Source organism: Passer domesticus, chromosome 3 (assembly GCF_036417665.1).
Source record: "Passer domesticus isolate bPasDom1 chromosome 3, bPasDom1.hap1, whole genome shotgun sequence".
Taxonomy (NCBI): domain Eukaryota; kingdom Metazoa; phylum Chordata; class Aves; order Passeriformes; family Passeridae; genus Passer; species Passer domesticus.
The window spans coordinates 49752862-49773221 of record NC_087476.1 but is presented as its reverse complement, the minus strand read 5'-3'; the positions used below and the strand labels follow the sequence as shown (position 1 = coordinate 49773221).

Below are 20360 nucleotides of genomic sequence, written 5' to 3'. Positions count from 1 at the left end.
GTTGTGAGGTGTTTCCAAAGGCAGACTGGTTCTCTTTCCAGCTGAGCCTGCAGGCAAGGCAGACTTAAGCAATATGCTCTAAGAAAAAGTGTGAATTTTCTCATATGTTTCAGTGAGCGTTAATGGGAAGACTAATTAGGACAACTTGAAGCCAAAATTACTGTGTTTCTCTCTGAGACAAATTATTGGAGACATCCATCAGCTGTACTTGGCTATAAGTGGCATTCCAAGTTCAAATCTGCTTGAAGAGTTTAGAATTGGAAGTGAAGAAGTTTAAATCTTAACTCAAAATTAATTATTTTTTAATTTAATTAAATTTAGAAGAAGGAAAAATAAAAATCTACCACGTATTAATAAGTCTGTAATCTAATAAGGAGATAATGTATTTCTAATTATTATTGGTTTTAATTTCAGTTTTAAAACCCTGTATGGCTAACATTAAGTCAGTATTTTAGATGGAAAATTCTATATTAAATACTATTATGTGTTTTTTACTATTTTAAGTTTTACAGATACATGTATACAGGATTTCTTTTACCTGTCTCTTGCATATGTAACATTTCTACTCCTAGAAATCTGCATAGCCTAAAACACAGGTCAGTTCTTTTTGAATCCTAATACACTCTTATTTTCTTTGGATATAAAAAGGCCTTTGCTGGACTGACTTTGTGCAGTGTCAGATTCAGCTTCTGGGTAAGGTTCATCACAAAGGTTGGTTTTCGTGACTGTTACAAAGCCAGCAGCCTCAAGCTAAGGAGTTACCTGTACAAGAGGAGATGCATTTCTTTCTTCTGTGCATTTCCATCCCTCCTTTCCCTGACAATCTTTTCCTGAAGAAAAATATTGTAAGAAAAGAGAAAGAAGAACCAAGAAATGCTGCAAATGAAAACAACAGGTGACCCCCAGCTGTCTGTCGCCTGAGCAGCAGCCCCCAAAACCAGCCTTCCCCCCAGTTTTATTGCTGAGCATGGTGCCATAGGATCGAGAATATCCATTTGGTCAGTTGGGGTGAGTTCTTCCAGCTGCATCCCCTCCCAGCTCCTTGCGCGCCACCAGCCTCCTCACTGGAGGGGTGAGAAGCAGGAAGGGCCTTGACTATGTGTAAGGACTGCTTAGCAGGCACTAAAATATCCCTAAATTACCAACACAGTCTCCAGAACAAATCCAAAACATAGCCCCATTCCAGGTACTGTGGAAGAAATTAACTCTTTCCCAGCCAAACACAGCACAGGAAGCATGCTTGGAAATTGGTGAGATCCAGAATGGATGAAAGTTTCCAAGTGACCATTGTTAAACTGGCTTGTCTACAGCACTGCCATTTTACCAAGTGCATTTATTGAATTGTTCTGCCTTCAAAAAATGAGAATAGGGGTGATGGAAGAACCACCATTCTTGGGGCTCCTGAACACTTCTATTGTTTGTGGTATAGAAGCTCCTTATTGTGTGTGGAGTGGGGGAGAAATCTATCCTGCCTCCTTAAAGCTGGCAGTTGTTTCTCTGGCTCACAGGCTGAGAATTCTATCTGATGTTTCTGTTGCCAATGCTTAGTGCGCTTTTCATTTTGTTATCATGACACCTGAGCAAAATAAACTTGAAAATCTCCCACTTTAATTAGTTTATATTCTTATGGTTTAGAATGATCTAGAAGGCCCTATTTTGTCAAGAAACCTCTTACCTTCTATTTTTGCATTTCACCTTGAATTTGGTATTTTGTCCTATGTGAACTAATGTTAATGGGCTCTGTGTTGCACTTACTTACGTGATAAATTTCTCTTCACAGATCATTCAACTTCAAGTGGTACATCATCATTTAAGCCCAGCCGATCACTGGTTTCTATTCCCACTGCCCATGTGATGCTGTCTGGTGCCAGCTCTTCACTTTCCAAACACAGGGAAGCTTTCAAGTCTGATGGCTCAAAATGGAGTACAAGCTTTGTACGGTCAGGAGGAGGCAGAAATCAGGGAGCCCTGGACAATTCTCTTGACATGAAAGATGCAAGACCTGTAAGAAAATGGTCCTCCTTGTCTAAACTCAGCTCACCAAATAATTTCAGCCAAGATGGAAGTAGTCATTCGGTGGAATACAGGGCTGGTACAGACAAAGCTGTGTCACCTCAATTAAGGACAAATGGGCCAAGTTGTTTGCATGACAGCATGGAGCTGCTAAAAATTGAGGACAAAGAAATGGGGAAAAAACGATCTTCTCTACTGGACTGCAAATACAAATTTGAAACATGCAGCAAAGACGACTTTGTTTCAGATTCCCCAAGTAGGAGACACGCCTTAGACTTGACCTACAGTGCCTTACCTGAGAGCAAACCTGCGGCAGGCGAAGCTTTCGGACAGAGATACGTGACACTGGGACAGCAGGCTGTGAGCGGGGCTCCCATACAGCCGGCTGTGAGGACTCAGATGTGGCTCAAGGAGCAGCTACGGGCAAATCCCCTGGACTGCAGGCCTGCTGAGGAGCCCTACGGTGTGCCTGCATGGCACATGCAGCAGCTTGAAGACTTTAGAGCAGCAGGTGACCAGCCTGTGCAGGTAAGGCCAGAGCTTGGTGTTTGCTGCCATCATGTGGCATCCTGTGTTGTACCTGAGGAATAACAGGCAGTTTTTAATGAAACGGCAGGCTGTTGCTGCTTGTTTCTCAATATTAGTTGTTTGTTGGGTTTTGTTTAATTTCTGCTGTCTGCTTACGGTTTACTCTGATTCATTGTGCATGTCCACATGGGACTATTGTTTTCATGTGAAGCTGGGCACAGGAAGAGGTTCACCAAGTAGTCTTTTTTGTAGTTTTAGAGAAACTGTATAGTAGGGGAAATGTGAAGATGTTTTGATCTGAAAGAGATTACAAAGAGGCTACATTTATGCATTCAGCAAAAGAAGAATGACTTTTGTGTCCTGCAAAGGTGAATGAGTATTCAATCTCCTTATGCCTAGCACTTAAAAACAGAAATCAGTTTGATATTACTGCTTATTTTTTAGCTAATAAAAATTAACTAACAGTAGTCAACGAATCTGGTTTACTTTAGGTAGTGTGTGTGGTTGATGCATCATACTTAATATACTTTTATGTCAAGCACATAGTTTTTAGATATAGGCAACCCTTTCTAACATTGCAATTCATAGTCATTGTTTCCAGCTCTTCCCCTAACGGGGAAGTACAGTTTGTGAAGGAAGGCATTATTTAAAATCTACATGTCATGTTTACCTGTGTAGTAAGTTTGGCTTGGCAAAAAAATCCCAGTTTACAATATATAAATTTCTCTGAAAGGCATTTTAGGGTTAGATTACGATATTACCTCAGCAAAGATAATCTAGCAGTATGTTCAGATTTCCTGTTTTCTTCAGCCTGAAGTACACAATGTAATTTAGAAAGAGTTGTGCTCAAGTGTTGTTGCTCCTTTTGTTGTATATTGATGGAAAGAATGACAAGTTTAGAGATTGTTAACATGCAATTTTGCTCTTAATGGTGGTCTGGTTTTGGTTTTTGATGGTGTTTTGAACTTTTGTTATGTTTTTATGGTTTTTTGATTTTTGTTGGTTTTTTCTTTTTTAACTGAAGATAATTAAAGCAAATTAATATGGACAAACTAATAGTAATCTCTGATGGTTTGTCTGAAAACCTGACATTGTTACAGCTAGCCACCCTTTATTGCTGCAGAAACCCTCATCTTTCCCTAAGCACTTCAAAGGTTCTGATGCTGATAAATTCCCCAGGGAGGGAGCAGAGGCTGATGGGGTCCTCTCAGAACCCAAGTGACAGAGATGGGTTCAGTGCTGAGGCTGGGTCCAGGGCACTGCCAGCTGGACCTACTGAGTGAGGGGGACACGAGGGGCTTGGGAAGCAGCAGCAGGGTACCACGAGGGAGCTTGGTCTATCCATTCATTCAAGTCTTCCCAAACACCTGAGATGGGTAGCTGGCTGCAGCCAGCAGTGACGCTGTCTGTGACATTTGTGATCAGGTTACTGTGCTGGGTAGTTCTCTTCCTGGATTTAAATATATAGAATGATAGAATATTAAGGATTGGAAGGGACCTTAAAGATCATCTAGCCCCAACCTCCTCTGCCATGGGCAGGGACACCTCCCACTAGACCAGGTGGCTCAAAGCCTTATCCAGCCTGGCCTTGGACACTGCCAGGATTGGGGCATCCACAACTTCCCTGAGCAAGTTGTTTCTGTGTCTTACCACGCTCACAGTAAAGAATTTCTTCCTAATACTCAGCCTTAAATTTCCCTTTTTTCAGTTTGTACCCATTACTCCATATCCTATCACTACAGTTCCTGTGAAGGAAATCCAGCAGGTCCCTTCAGATAATGGATGGTTGCTATAAGGTTTCCGCTCAACCTTCTCTTCACCAGGCTGAACAGCCTCACTTTCCTCAGCCTGTTTTCATAGGGGAAGTGCTCCAGTCCTTTTACCAATTTTGTGGATTCCTTTGGATTTGCTCCAACAGTTCCACCTTCTTCTTTGCGCTGGAGATACCAGACCTGTATGCAGTACTCCAGATGGTGTTTCACAAGTTTTATTTACTTACTTACTTCATTTAGGCATAGGTCTCTTCATCATTTTATATGTGCCTTTAAAGGCACATGTTTTGGATGGGTGTTTTAGAAATTTATTTTTGTTTAGATCAAAAGAACTCCCAGCTTTTGTCGTTCAGGTGTCTGAAGTGCTTTCTCCCTCTGATCATGTCTAAATACAGTGTGAAGGCAAAGTTAAATGTTTGAAACAGATTAAGCCCTGTATGTGTTATTAGAGTTACTCAAAAACTTGCGTCCATTGCTACTGAGCTGTGTTTGGAGGACAGAGCCAGCAGGGGGAACACAAGCATCATTTATCTTTGACTTTGATTCAGAAGCAGTGCTGTACCTTTCCAGGCTTTTGAGATTTGACATTTTGCCTAAAACTGGATTGTTTTGTTTTGTGGGGGTTTTTGCGGAGTTTTTTTGGGTGGTTTTTGTTTGGTTTTGGGGTATTTATGTTTTGTTTGTTTGTGTGTGTTTGTTTGGTTTGGTTTTTGTTTCGTTTTTGGTTTGTTTTTTTTTTTTTTTTTTTTTTTTGTTTGTTTTGGTTCTTTTTTTCACCTGTAACTTCTACATCTCTGTGGAATAAATTCCTTATGCCCTTATCAAGCACTTCCATTGGCATGATCTGGAGTCATATTGCTGGGCCTTGAAATGGGATCTGTTCTGTGTCCTCAAGTGAGGTGTGGTTGTGAAGTAGAACCCAGTGAAGGTTAAAGCATGTGCAAGAACAATGAGCCTTTGGGCTCTTAGAGGCTTCCCCTGCCCTCCTGTCTTTGTGACCGAGGTTACACCTGTAAGGAGGAGAGATGCCAGAAGCAATGAAGGAATGAGAATGGTTCTTCTGGTCTTGACACCTGTTTTTTAAAGAAACCTCAGCATCATTCTGCTGTGGCCTTTGGTCAGAGATCATGTGTAGCTGGGAACTGGTATTTTATTATTTCTGAGAAACCAAGGAAACAGCAATACCAAGTGGAATATATTTCTAAGAGATAGAGTAGAAGGCATAAGAGGAAGCTGATGATTTATAAAAAGGGCAAAACCCACAGCTCTATGTAATTTTTTAATTATTCTTTTCCTTTGAGGATTACTTTTGCTTTTTTGCTTTTAATATGTATATATCCTGATGGAAATGTTGTGGTTTTTCTAGGACTGAAAAAAAATTAATTTATCATTATTTTTCTTTAAAACTACTATTTCCATGAACAGAAAATACAACAAACTTTGCTTTTAACTATTAATCTAGAGCAATTTTGTGCATCTTTAAGATAGCTGAACTCTGTAGCCTCCCCTTCTTCCTGCCAATCACTAATGAAGTAAGAATAGACAGCAGCAATTTTCTGAGTTGGTTTTGAGGACTGATGGTTCAGGAATAGCTGTTGGACTTAATAATACACACAACAAATGAGTTTTTATATCCTCACAGACAAGTATAGATAGTTGACCATAGAAAACACAAATTCAGAGTTGATTTTTCAAGCTTTTTATTTGTGTACTCTAAAGACTAAGGGAAAGTATAATGTAACACCTCTCAACAGCTGTTCCAAGGTGAGTCACTTTCAAGCTTCTCTGCTTCCTTAGTAGTCTGAAGTTGATTGAACTCAGTGGTTTTTCATATACTTTTCTCCCCAAATTATAACACCTATCACGTGGCTTTTCCATTCCAATTGTAAGCCACAAGTTGTAAAATGAAATTTCCTGTGCATTGTAAGGGAAGCTCAGAGTGTTAGGTAGAAGATCTACAGCTGCATTGTGGTTATCCTTCAGGATGTGGTCAGGTTTGCAACTGCAGAAAATGTCCTGTGGAACAACAGAATGCCTCTTGGAGAAGGTGCATCCTGCAGCTGTCACTGTGATGTTTGTACATTTCAGAAATAAATCTCCAAGGAGAATCTTGTCTTTGGTTATTGTGTAACATCATGGAGTTGCATCTGAAAATTCATTTCCTTAGCTAATGTGAGTTATTTAATGTATGCTTTTTGAAAATAAACATTCACCTATGCATTTCCTAGGAATAGATTTTAACAGTTCTTCAGTTTATGGAATTCAGTTTATGCACAGAAACAAAGAAATATTGCTTTAATGAAAACAGTTTCCCTGCAGAATTTATATTTCACCATATACTTGATTGTTCAATTGTTTTCAATATGCAGCTGATCTTTGAATAAGGAAATGTGTGATAAGGACTTATTAAGAGAAAAAATGCTTATAATACACAACAACATTTCCTATTTACTAAACTTGGAGGCCATAAAATTTAAATTAAAAGGCTCTGTGCTTTCAAGCAATGGCATTTCTTAAAGTCTGATCCTATTATATATCCTATTATCTGAATGCATGTAGGTACATGCTGTGTGCTAGTCCAAAAATTAGATTTAAAATGAAAGCATGCCATGGAGATCGTATAATAAGAAGGAAAGCTTCAGAAGATTGCCTATGGACATATTAACTTTGTATGGTGTTGCAAGTATCGCAGTATGAATCTCTTTATTCCGGTGTACAGAGCATCTGTGTCATTTCTGCATGGTGTGCTAAATTGTGTCAGAATATTGCAGAGATAATAGGTGTAAATTACTTAAGTGCATCTTTTCTCTTTAATGTACCAGGTTTAGTGGGTTTTTTTAATGAGGAAAACACTGGATTGATCATACCATGTATATAAAAATCGCTGGAAATTAAGTTTTAATGCAGTGAGAAGTTTAGAGTTATTAGAACAATTTTCGTTGCAACGGAGAAAAGGAAGAAAGTAAACTGCATGCATATCTAAAAATTGGTAAACAAAGCTGTAAAACTTTAATTGAAAGAAAAGTCATAACATTCATCAGATAACATTGTTGCCACATAGAATTTTATTCATAAATGTCAGCTCAAAGCTAGGGGTTTTTTTACAGTCCTGTCAGATCAGAAAATTAAAATTATTAATATCAGTATTTTTCCTATATCACATTTTGATGAAACCATACTTTGCAGGAATAGAAAACTTTTCAACATGAAGGATTATCACTTTCAGCTAGCAGAGTGAACTCCTTTACTGTGAGCCGTAACTAAGCTTCTATGGTCTGTTCCTTTTGCTGTGAAGTTGGTAGCCCAGCAAATGGGATTCCATTCTCTATAAGGTGCTGGTAGGTTCATCTGGAGTGCTAGCAAATGATCGGAAACCAAACTTGGACTGTGCTTGGTTGTAAAAAGAGCCTTGGCACTGGTTAGATGATAACTTTGCCAGCTTCATATGTCATCTTGGGAAAATGCATGTTTTAGTTTCAGCAGTTTCAGGATTTGTTGAGGATTCTGTCATGTTCATTGCTGGCTGAAAGGAAGCTGCTGCGCTTGTGTCTGGGGATTGTTTCTCCATGCTCTGGTGGCAAAGTTTCTCACAGACTTCCTTGATATGTCATTTTTGATCTGGAAATACATGCTTATTGGTGGCAGTAGGCTCATCTTCCCCAATTTATTAAAAAGGAATATGTGATTTATTTTTTTTTTTATCAGAGCCAACTGGTATCACAGTGGTTTCTCTAAGACAGGGAAACTTCTGAATATACAGGTCATACAGACAATAAGCTTTGGGTAGTCCCAAGCAGTGAATAACTATTTTGTTGGGAAAACTGTTCTTATTCTGCTTTGGGCTAGAGTGGGTTTCCTGTTTGTTTCAGTGGTTTTGGTGTGCTTTGAACCATCTATGTCAAGCATCAACAGGAATTCCTCTAAGTATTAGGAAACTATGTAACCATTACCACATATATCTCCGGTATATAAATTTACAGATTTTTTTTTAAGCAGAATATTTCAAGATTATCAAAATAAATGATGAATTGCATACTGTGGTGTAGCTGTGCAATGTTTTCTGCTTGAAATGCAAACAGCTTGGAATTCATACTACTGTGTCTAACAGCTTCAAAAACTATGGGTATGTAGTTTGCGGAAGCCATTTCAAATGGTTATATTTCAGAGAAAGTGAGAAAAAAGCTTTTGTTTTAACTATCTGTGCTGCTCTACGCCATTGTGCTGGTTTGGCTGGGGCAGAGGCAATTTCCTTTGTAGTAGCTACACTTTGGACTTGTACCAATGCATAGTCCCATGCTAACTACTATACCATGAAGAAAATGAACTTTATTCCTGATAAAACCAGCACACTAATGCTCTGTAAGCTTTGGAGAAGGTAACATAGAGTGGAATGTGAATACTTATTAATGGCAGGACTTCCTTAAGTTTTTGGGTTTGCTGGGCATACTGCCTTTCCCTGTGAAAAGTCTGTTCATAGATCCAGTTTAGATGAGTCTCCTGCAGGTAAATGAATAACAGTAGTGATCATATGGAAGTTCTGGATGTGAACATAAATAGGTCAGCTCTATAATGCACTCAGCCGTATATGTGCTGAATCAGGGATGTGCTGTTGGCAGTAGGAAGCTGGAGCTTTCCCCATCCATGGAACAACATCTGCCTCTTTTGCATGTGTGTAAATATGCATATCTACAGCAATAAATTTACTGTACAATATATATTTTTTGGTGCATGCATGGTGGTTCCTGTGGTTGGTTTCTGTGTTTCACTTGGCAAAGTGAGATGCTAAGAGAAAGTTGTTTGGCTCCAATGTGATGTATGAAAATCTGCTTCTGGTCCCCTCCTTTCCCAGCACTTCTCATGTTTTTAGCTCTACCTTCTGGAAAATCATTCCAATAGCAGTGTGCTCTTGTTGGTCAGTCTTCTTCCCAGGACCCTGTGGGAAAAGTACATCACCCTGTAAAGAGCCACAGAAGAAGGTCCTGTAAGAAGTTTTTGCTGCATGCTTAGAGGTGAGGACAGGCTATGGGCTGATGATTGCACTGGCAAGTAACAAGTGGTATGTCAAATACGGCTGGAGGGCTCCCACACTGCTCACTTGACCTGAGCATAAGTGGTAAATCCCCTTACTGAGGCTGTAATGCATCTTGGGTCGGTGCAGCTGTGCCTACTGCTGGTGCATGTGCTGGTGCTAAGGGTTTCCTGGCCAGAGTTATGATAACCCTGGGTAATGGCCCTTTGTTTTTTAGTTGTTTTGACAGATGCTTCTTTTGATATGATGGATAACAGAAGGCTTCTTGCTTTTAGGGTGTTGCAATGAACCACAGGTGGTCAAAAAAAGGTCTAAATAATAATGTTTTCATATTTGACCTTCACTTATCCCCATCTCTGCTACTGCAAGTTGCTTTTCAGGGCTATTTTTGTTTCCATTCACAGCATCTGTGCTTTTCTCTCCACAGGTAATTTGATGTGTGCTGTCAGCTCAAAGCTGGCATTTTGATTTGCCTTCCTGCTGTCATTTCCCATTAAGTATATGTTCTACAGAAGTTCTGTTTTAAAAATTTGATTTCTGCTATCCCCTTTTTGCAGAAATTTTGTTCCTTGAATGCTGACAATAATTTGTAGATCTTTAAATAAGAATCAGCTTATGTAGCAATGAGAAACTACAGTATCTGCTGATGCATTCTTGGGTTTCTTCAGGTACTTGGCAAGGCTGTAAGTGCTTTCTTCACTCAATGGCAGGTGCACAGCTTGAGCACAGCTCTTAGGATTGCTTTCTGATAAATTTGGGTGTGAACACATTCTCTGTAACTGTCAGATATTTCAGCCTCTGCAGTCTTCACATACTTATATTCAGGTAGTCTAAAGTGTCTACATTATCATTGCAGAATCCACAGGGCCAAATCTGAGAAGGGAGCAGGGCCTTGCTGAGGTTCACATCAGCTTCACAAAGATAAATGCGAGCACTAGAACCAAGACAATGAGCAGAAAGTTAAGTAGCAGGTTGAGACCTCTGTTGTTGGCAAGATCCATAATGTGCATCAGTCTGCCCTCTTGTGCCTGCAGCAGACTTTTAATTGTAGCTTAGGGCTGCTCCTTCATTAGTAAGCCGTGTAGGTTCACATGAAGTTCATTGTGTCCATAGCTCTTTCCCTGGTTTTTAGTGTCTGCTACTTAAGCAAAAAATGGTATGCTTAAAATAACTAGTTGTTTGGGTTTTTTTCTGGAAAAGTATTCTGGATACTCCTACAAGCCTTTTTTCTCCAATACCTTAAAAATAAAATGAAATAAAATTAAGGTTAATGATAAATTTCATTCCAGTACTGAAGAAATTCTGAAAAACTGATAGGTGGAGGAAGGACTTGAATTTTCTTATACATTTTGGCACTTCATTGAGTTTATTAGTGTGTATGGTACTTTTTAAGCTCATAGAATTTTCTAAAGAATGAATGTTCTCAAGACTTGGTCTCTTTCAGCAACAGACTGTTGAAAATTTGGTTCTAAAATACCTCTATGGGTGAAACACCCCTCTGCCCCCTGCTTTCTTATCTGGGCAAAATGTCTGTCCGTTCATAGAAGTATTTCCTACCCTTCTAGGGTTTGGCATCGTGCACTGCAGTTGTGTTTTGCTGGCAGTGTGCTTTGTTGCAAATGTGCAGTCTTGCAAATGCCTTTCCAAGAATCTGGATTGAGCTGGCAGAGGATGTGTCCTTAGTCCTTTTAATAGCCCATATGCAATTTCTTATTTTAAGATAGCATTAATAACTTAACAATTGGGGTTTATTTATAGAAATATATATACATAAGTAAAGGAACATATAAACCCACTCAATCCTAATACTGCCAACATCTGCCAAAACTTGCTTTAAATACTCAGCTACATTTTTAGGAAAGATCACAAGAGGGCAGTGTTTCATAGTTTTACATTTTATACAAATGTATAACTTCTGGCATAATTTTGCCTTAAAAAAAAGAAAAAGCATATAAAGCAATCCATTAGATATTACTACAGTAAATATAGGGCTTGTGTTAATTAATTTAAATTACCAGGGTTCTTAATGAGGGTAGTATCAGTTTTTAAAAGAATCCTTATAAATATGTTCTGGGTTTTGGTTTGTTCTTTTCTTCTTTTTTCCCCCACTTTTTATCAAGGAGGTCAAAGCTAAAACGATTGCACTTGTTGTTAAATAAGGCATCTCTAGATCTTTCAGGATTTCACAAAATTCCAATTGTATTCTCCTAGGTACTATTCATTAATAGCTGTACAAATACAGGTATCTGGTCTGTAATCTATAGCGTGTTTATATGCTTCTAAATATAAATGCGAACACTCTCTAAAGGAATGTGTTCAATTACTCTGCTCTAATTTTGGCAGAGAGGATATAGTTAAAGTATGTTTCAGCATACATTAAAAAGTGTGTACATTTTTTATGATTATTGTTCTGTCTGTATCCCAGAATGGATAAGGTTGGAGGGGACTATCATCTTCCTGCTCAAGCAGGGTTGTCCTAGAGCACATGGCACAGGATTGTGTCCAGGTGGTGTCTGAACATCTCCAGTGGGGGAGACTCCACAGCCTCTCTGGGCAGCCTGTTCCAGTGCACAGTCACTGTACAGTAAAGAAGTTCTACCTCACGTTCACATGGAACTTCCTGTCCATCAGTTTCTGCCCATTGCTTCTTGTCCTGTTGCTTGGCAGCACCCAGCAGAGCCTGGCTCCATCCTCTTGGCACCCTTTCAGATTGACATTGATAAAGTCCCCACTCTCAATCACTTCTTCTGGAGGCTGAGCAGGCCCAGCTCCCTCAGACTTTCCTCTTAACAGAAGGACTTCTCCAGTACCTTAATGATCTTTGTCATCCTCTGCTGGACCTGCTACAGGAGCTCCATGTCTCTCTTGTACTGAGGAGTCCAGAACTGGACACGGCACTCCAGCCCCACTCGGGTGGAGTAGAGGGGCAGAATCATCTCCCTTGACCTGCTGGGAATGTTCTTCCTAATGTATGCCTGGATACCACTGGCCTACTTATACCATTGACCATTGGTGTAGTTGTAGCAAAACTTACATAAATATTTTTTGTTCAGGGGATTGACAAATATTTTGTGCATGTCATGTGAATAATTTTATTTAAGGCCGTTTTACTCGTCTGTACAATAGTGGTTCAGTTCTGCCAGGAAGGGAACTTGTTGCTAAATTGATGTAGAACAGTTATTAAAGAAATGCAAATATCGGCTGCCTTCTGAAACACCTTCTGACTAGTCTTGGTCAGATCAAAGTTTCAGTTTTTAAATGGGTTGTGTTTTTACATATAGAATAATAGAAATTATTCAATTATTAAATTAATTGTTGTATCATTTTTTGCTGAGGAGCTGGCTGAGGAAACACATCTTTAAAACCAGCATATTATGGTTCCTGGTTCAGCTCCTTCCCAGTATAAAATTGTCATGGAAGTTGGTTTGTTTTTTTTTTTTTGAAGGAGAAGATTAATACCAGATTGTTGCCTGTTTGGCTGTCTTTATGAGTATGTAAGATGACCTTAGGAAAGAGATTTAGTGGAGTGGAGCGGAGAACTAAAAACTTAATGCAAGCTACTTGCTGTACATGTTTGCAATTTTTATTATGACTCGTAAAAGTGCTAAACTTTTTGATTACATTTGCAGAAAATTAATTAGGAATAGTTACAAGCACAAGCTACTGAGTGGAAATCAGGTACATGTAAATGACCTTTGTAAGGTCATAGTGTAAGGACATTGCAAAATAGTCAAGATTACTCCTGAAAACCAAAACAGAATAAATAGAGATATAGAGAATTAGAAAGCTGGGTGATGACTAGCTTCTTTTCACATAACTTCAGTAAGTAAGTAATAGAATGGGTGCTTCTTTCTAAACAATTTGATATATTTTATGCGTTAATATTTTTCAAGCGGTCCTTTTATTAAATAAAAATACTGTAGATATTATTTTTTAAGCTTGCATGAGTCTACAAAGAAGATTGTATTATGTACAAAAGGGTTTTTATAAAATTTCTGTGTTCAGTTGACAATTGGTGATACAGAGGATAGTAACAGATTTTTTGATCAACAGGAGCCTAAGACACAAAGGAACCATACAGTATATGCAGTGTATCTGCATTGCTGTAAAATAGCAGTAAGGCTTCCAGTTTATTGATAACTTGGTTTTGTTCTTGTTTGGTTATTGTTTTAAAATAAGTTATGGGTTTTCAGGTACATAAGAGGAAGTTGGAGGGTTTGTTTTTACTGGGCTACATTTTTAGCAATGCTTTACTCTGATTCCTTTATAGTGTTGGATTGTGAAACCTCTAACCCAAACATGTCCTCAGAATGCAGTGCTGTTGCTTTACTCTTAACACTTTTTTCTTCAGCAAGTTTTCAGTACTGTTAAACTGTTGTTTATTTCCAGTTGAAGTCTCTTGAAACACATCCAAAGCAAACTAAAGCTGGAAACTCTATCCATCGAAAATACAGATTCGAAAAGAGAAGAAAAGTAAGAAGAATTAAAAAGGAAAATACACTTACTAAAATCTCTTGTGTTTGTGAGAGTTGTCAGAATGCATGAAATGGAAATTGAGATTTACACTGACAGTTCAAATCAGTAATGCTCATATACTAACTTGCAAGTGTGGGGGTGTGTTGCCAATCTCAGCAGTGCTCGCCCTACTCCTCACACAAGTAGCTATCTTAATTTCCTCTAGTGGGTAACCTTACTTGAGAGTCTGGTCTCAACATAACTGCTCACCAGATAGGAAATTCACCACTGGATTTGCTTGCATTCCATTGAATACAGAGTTTTTTCAAAGATTTCTTCCCTTCCTGCTTAGCTGTTCATGGTCAACTTCTACACTTCTACTCATGAAATATTAAGTCTTAAAGGCAGAATATCAGATAAACTTGTTTCGATTTTCTGTATTCATCAGTAAGAATGTTTACATAGAATGGAATAGAAGAATATCTCTTTAAAAAATGGATGTCTGTCTGACCTCTGTTGATTCTTAAGCTTTCTTTAAATTTGAAAAGTGTATGGAATTTCTGTGAATTTTGCTTAATACCAGCAACATGTAATAGTGTTAGTAGGGTTGGAAGTCTTCTACTCAGTCTTGTTACTCACAATTTCTGGAGCAGAAGTGTCATCTTTTATGTGTATAGTCTATAGTTAACATGTTGAAAACATATTTCTGCAGTGCTTTCCCTTCCTGTGCATAATTATTTGCAATGAACTTTTTAATCTGTCATTTATTTTAGGAAAGTGTTTGCATGTTCTCTAGCAGGAATTTGCAGCTGAAGATGGGGATTTAACTTATATTTGTATGGTGCACTTCAGTCACAACAGTGATGGTGATCTAGACTTTTCTCTTTGCCACATCAGGTGTAAGCCACCTCATGTGACATTGGCAAGTTCCAAGTTTTTACTAGTTTTAAACTAAGGAAATTACTACATATATTAGAATTAAGACAACTTAATTAAGTTGTCTAAAGGCAAATGTTAAGAACTCTGAGAATCCAAGTTATGCCAGTTGTCATGGCAGTCAAATGACTATGGAAAACAGTATTATTTATTTCAGTTATGGTAGTGTCAGTTTTTTTCTGCAAAACATAATGAAAAATCTTTCCAGATGTCACGTACATAAGATCCCTTAAATAGGGAGAAAAACATATGAACTAGTTTTTCCTTTCTGATTTCGAAGAGATTTTTCCTTCATTCTCATACTGCTTTCAAAAACACTAAAACGATTTGAATGCCTTCAGTTGATAATGCAGAGTGCAGCACTTTGAACTAAGCAAGAGCAGAAACTTTCCCAGGATGTGTTGAGAGCTGTGTACCTGTAAGCTCTTCTTTGGGTAGGCATGGTTTTGGAACCCTTCCAAGGGCTTAAAGATTTTCAAAGAAACCTAAAAATACTTAGGCCCCCAGAAAGTGATGGTGGTGTTTATATGACTAAAACTTTGAATTTACCAGCTGCTGGCTGTTACTGCTCAGAGTAGATAATCTGATCTACTGATACTTTACCCCATGTAGTAAAGACATCTCTTGATTGAGGTGGACAAATTGAGTCATGCACAACTTGGTAACTACAGGCTCTAAACACTGTTCTGCACAGAAAACGTGTTTTTAATACATGTAGCAGGCAGTAAGATAACAGAGCACTGGCTGGCACACTCTAGTCCAAGTGCTAGCCCCTGTCACATGAGGATCCTTGCACTGGGAGTTGCACGTGTAGGTCTCTCTTCCCCCTGGGGTGACTTTCCTAGAGGACAGGGCAGAGAAGTGCTGGAACTTCAGAGAAGCATCACGATGATACAGATCAGCAAGAGGCAAATTAGAATCAGGCAGAAATTCACAAAGAGCTCTTGGAGCCTTTGGCGTGCTTGTGGGTTGACCTCAATAGTTGAGGCTCTCCTCAGAGCGGAGCGGGTCATGTGTTGGACCTTCTCCATGGCAACAAGAAAGCAGAGGGCACAAATCAGAGGTTTTAGGAATGCAGGAAAGAAGAGCAGTGGTCAGGAACAGTGCAAAGTGCCTAATATCTTCTCTTTGTTTTAGACAGCCTTTGCGGAGCTGGAAAGCAGGAAGGCAGAGAATTAGAAGTGCAGAAGTGTTTCTGAGTGTAAATAGAGATTGTAAAAGCAATCTGTTTATTTCATACTTTTTAGAACTTTAAAACAGTGACTTTGGGTTAAATCTGCATTTTAAAATTTTGGGGTTTTAATTTTAGATTTGTGCTGTATTATGCTTTTTCCCCTGAAGGCTACTGAGCACCTGCTTCTTAGCAGTGTTGAGTAACTGTACTATGGAAATTGTGGATATCTGGGTTTTGCCCAGATTATTGCTTTAGATCTAAGCTCTCTATCTCACATGGTCCCTGAAAAGGCTGTGGCTGATTGCCTTTGCACACACACCTCTCTGCTTTATTTGTTCAAGCACTTGTGAAGGCTTGATGATAAGAGTAGGGTCACAGACCTTTCAGCCAGGAGATCTGGATAGTCCTGCTGGCTGGTACTGACAGGGCAGATAATCTGATTTACCAATACCTTTTGCTGGAAGGGAGGAGAAGAATTCTTGTTGAAGTATTTCCATTCCAAGAAAAAGTTCTTTATGGTGAGCAATTAAAACCTAATGCATCACTGCTGTAGGGAATTTTAGTAGTGTACTTCTTAACAGACAATACAGAGTAAGGACTGAATCTTTTTTATGCATGTTGGACAGTGTGTTCTGAACGTGTGTGCAAAGGCAGAGAACTGCTGTGAGGAACAAAACAAAGCATTTACACAACTTTGTCTTTTAAGTGAGTGTTACATTTACAGTGTATTTTTCCTCCTTTTTAGTGGCAGGTGGAAGGACCAGGTATCAATTGTTTTAAAACTCCAAATAAGTAGTTGCAACATAAAACCCTCCTGTACAAACCTTCCATGGCAAGAAGCTGGCTTTGATGCATGCTTGTTTAGCTCATGGTGAGTTGGATTCTACATGTAGGCGCTCAATGTGAAAACTTGGTTTTTAAAGTAATTATGTCCTCACATATATGCATCTGTCAGACTTTGTTCCTAGAGCTGCACTTACCCCTAAACATTTTATGAATTTATATTGTGTTTATGTGTTTCACAGAAGGCCTCTCCTTGTCACCACTTAATTTTGTTTTTCCTGTAAACAAGTGAAATTATGTATGCCGCACAGAGGAAAACAATTGCTTAGATGTCTGCTGCCCAAATTACATGACGATCCTGACTGAATCAGAGATACTTTGCTCATGTATTTGTCTTTATATGTGGCTAAAATAGAAAAACCTTAAAAGGAAATGAAAGTGTCTTTCAGACTCTTCCTTTCTAATCCTTTCATGTTGGGCTGTAGAGTGAAATGTTGCTGTATGAACAGAATGCATGTGTTTTCAGTGGCAGTGTTGATATTTGAGAGACTTTCAAAAGCAATCAGATTGCACATGGTTATTTTAATACCCTTAGAGAACTCCATGTGATATCTCCTTCTCAAACTGAACTTCAGATTTTGTTATGATTTTTTAGCTTTGGTTGATCTTAAACTTCATTGCAAAAAAAAACCACACCAGAACATACTCTTGTAGTGACTACAATTTTTCATCTTTGTTTGACTTTTTGCTGTATCTGTTTCCATCTATTTAAGCAGTTAAAATGCTTGCTGAGTATCTTCTGCTTAGCTCTTTACTAGTTATGGTCTGTCCCAAGTGCAGTAAAAGCAAGACATGCACAGGAATTCTAAAGTCTCTTGGCTGAATGCACATTCATTCTCCCAGCCCATTACAGGCTGAAGTGCATTAGACTGTTCATCCTCTTGCAGACAAGCCCCAGTAGATGAACCACAAATGGATTACTTGGATAGATAGAGAGGAGTTTGTGTAACCAGCATTTGTGACAGACACTGCCCAGAGAACAGAATTTCCTGTGGGTGACTTCATCATGGCATTTTTGGTCATTTTTTCAGTGTCAGGTGTGTGCAGCTCTTGGTCTTTGGGCTGTGTGTGACTTACTGCAGCAACATTTATCTTTCCTGATTTTTTTTTTCTTGGAGCCCGCAGAGGATTGGAACAGCATGAGTGTGTACTTGTACATATGCAGAATAAATGTAAATTCCACTTCATTAGGAACTAATGCAACCCTACTGCATTAGGTGTGACTGCACTTGTGCTGGCACTTGCACTGCAGTGTTGCTGCATATGTTTCACTTGCGTGACTCAAGGGGCAAGGCCCTGGGGCTCTGAAGTGCTTCCATAAAAAGCAATATTATCTGGTTGGGCATCACAGATGTAAGGACAAAGTAGGTATTTGGACATACATGACCAGAAGGGGATACAAAAGCATCTTAAAAAGTGGAAGGTAGTGTAAGTTAAAATCTCTATACATCATACAGCTAGAAGACATTGTAGAGAAGGGATGAGGAGAGAACAAAATAGATTGAATTTCTTGATTAATAGTTGACATGGTTTTGGAAGTTTTTGAAACATCTGTGTGTTGTTTAACCTCCTACAACTGTCTGTGGGGTAAGTTTTCTTGTAAGCAAAGGAAGCCAATTCTGTGTCTGTATTTCAACAAGTTTGTCTTTACAAGTGCTCGAGTTCAACTAATAAACACATACCTTGCTTGTTAATCCTCCATGGCGCTGTCACCCACCTAAAGTGTGCAGAAAGAGAAACAGATTCAGTAACAGAGCTGCATACAGGCTATCAAGGTCAAAATGGACAGCTTGGAAAATAATTACACAGAAACAAAGACTGATCATTGTCACAAATAGTAGCTGCTCTCTGCTGTTTAGTCCCCGGTGTTTCAGGCCAATATAAAGAAGAATTGGACATGCACGCACCACTTCTTTAAACTAAAGTGCAGCAAAAGGGCAAATTATATTTGATATTTTTTAGGAGTCACAAAGTGTGACTCAGGTGACAAGAATGAGCATCACACAAGAGGAGCAGTTGGCTGCATTGCTGTGCAGTTTTGTTTTATGAGTGCTGTTAGTGGATGTGCAAGGCTTAGGTGCAGAGTGAATCTGCAGGAAGATGTCTGGTGGTTGACCCTGTATGTTACTATGTAGGGAATCCCCTATACTTACAATCCCCTCATACTTCAGAATGAGTCACTGATCACAATTATTGCTTCCCACTTCACTGACATGTGACTGTTTCCCTGATTTGTATTAGGTTATTTTTATCTTTGTTCCTGGGTGCCCTTCACAATGAGAGGGGGTATGTGACTGAAGTGAAAACTGTGGGCCATGCTCATTCCTGGTGCAACTGCATTGACTTCTTTGAAGTCACACGGGATAAATTTGGCTCCCTTGGAAATGCCACAGCCTGTTTCCTGTCATATGTTCACTAAATGCAACAGTGATATCAGTGGAACAGAAGAAGTTTGCCTTGCTTGAATTCTTGCAGTTCCACATGACCAAGTGAAGCCCTGAGGGGTTGTTGAAGTTATGTTGCATAAGTCTATTTCATAGATTTTTAAAATGAGATGTCCCAAACCCCCAGTAATTCACTTCTATCCATTGAAAAAAAAAAAAAAAAAAGTCTTACTAACTTTAAACATAGTATGGGAAAAGTACTATAAAATTATGTTGATTGAAGATTTAGGCACTGACTTGTGGCATAGAATGTCATTTTTCAATCCTATGGAGACAGCATTTCCTTAGGATGGGGAAAGAAGCAACAATTCAGTTCATAGTCTGAGAAATGCTGGTAACAGGAAAAACAAACTAATTTTATCTTTCTCTTTACCTTTTGTCTGTTTTGTACTGAAGTGTCATACGTGTTTCAGAGAGCATAGGGGAACACTCACACTTCAGTTAATTTTTTCCCCCTTTCTGCAATCTTCCTTCTGAGTAGCTTTGATGTTTTTGGTGTTCTAAGAAACAAGATCAACAGTAAGAGCCTCTACTTGTATTTCGAGTCCATGAGAATGTGAACGTTGTAGGTGACAAGAAATTACACTGATGAATAGTTGAACACACCAGTAATTTTGGGTTTTGAAATTATCTACATATCTTGTGGATAACTGATAATATATGTGCTGGTCCTTTAGAGTAGCCTGGGAGCCAGTGCTTTGGGCTAGTTTTTGAGTTGGTTAAATTCCCTGCAGCTGCTGCAGGACCATGCAGTGGCATCTTGGGCAGGTTCTTCAGTTTCCATACTCACAGGTTCCCCTCATCAAAATAAGACATAAAATAACTGTATACCAGTTCCAGTCTATTGATGTGATCTGCCTTTTACTTAGTAAATTTCTTTTAGGAAATTAACTCCATCTTCTGCTGTGTTCACTGATTACCTAGCAAGTTGTTTCATGTTGAGTTTTAGCTATGGTGGTTCATAATGTCCCTTTAATAGGAAATAGTCTAAGTGCAATTTGAATTAAAGTAAAAATTGAGATACATCAAGCATGTATAAAAGGTAGAAGTGGAAGGGGATGTTCCAGGTTTTGTTTTTAACCTTCTAGCATGTCAGGAAACAATGATATGGCATTGATTGAGAAGAGTATAACAGAAAAATTTAACTTTGGAGAAGTTACTTGATG

The 20360-nt window shown here is 38.8% G+C and overlaps 2 protein-coding genes across 12 annotated transcripts in view; one reads left to right on the top strand and one right to left on the bottom strand.

Annotated features, from left to right (window-relative positions):
• Positions 1-20360, top strand: part of CEP85L (centrosomal protein 85 like) — a 135119-nt gene that overhangs the window by 69087 nt on the left and 45672 nt on the right. For all 4 annotated transcript variants that reach the window (XM_064413012.1, XM_064413010.1, XM_064413013.1 and 1 more), the window contains exon 3: positions 1781-2541. In XM_064413012.1, coding sequence (XP_064269082.1) covers positions 1781-2541 — 761 coding nt within the window. The remainder of the gene's footprint in view (positions 1-1780; positions 2542-20360) is intronic.
• Positions 7307-20360, bottom strand: part of PLN (phospholamban) — a 30776-nt gene continuing 17722 nt past the window's right edge. For 4 of the 8 annotated variants that reach the window (XR_010358634.1, XR_010358635.1, XR_010358636.1 and 1 more), the window contains 2 exons: positions 18433-18467; positions 7307-10580 (listed from right to left, as the gene is read on the bottom strand). Coding sequence is in view for 1 of the 8 variants with exons in the window: in XM_064413018.1 (XP_064269088.1) it covers positions 15606-15764 (159 nt within the window). In the remaining 7 variants the exon portion in view is untranslated. Of the gene's footprint in view, positions 10581-15420; positions 15886-18432; positions 18468-19567; positions 19695-20360 lie in introns of those variants that run through there. The other 4 variants (XR_010358638.1, XR_010358639.1, XR_010358640.1 and 1 more) reach the window with 2 other exon arrangements.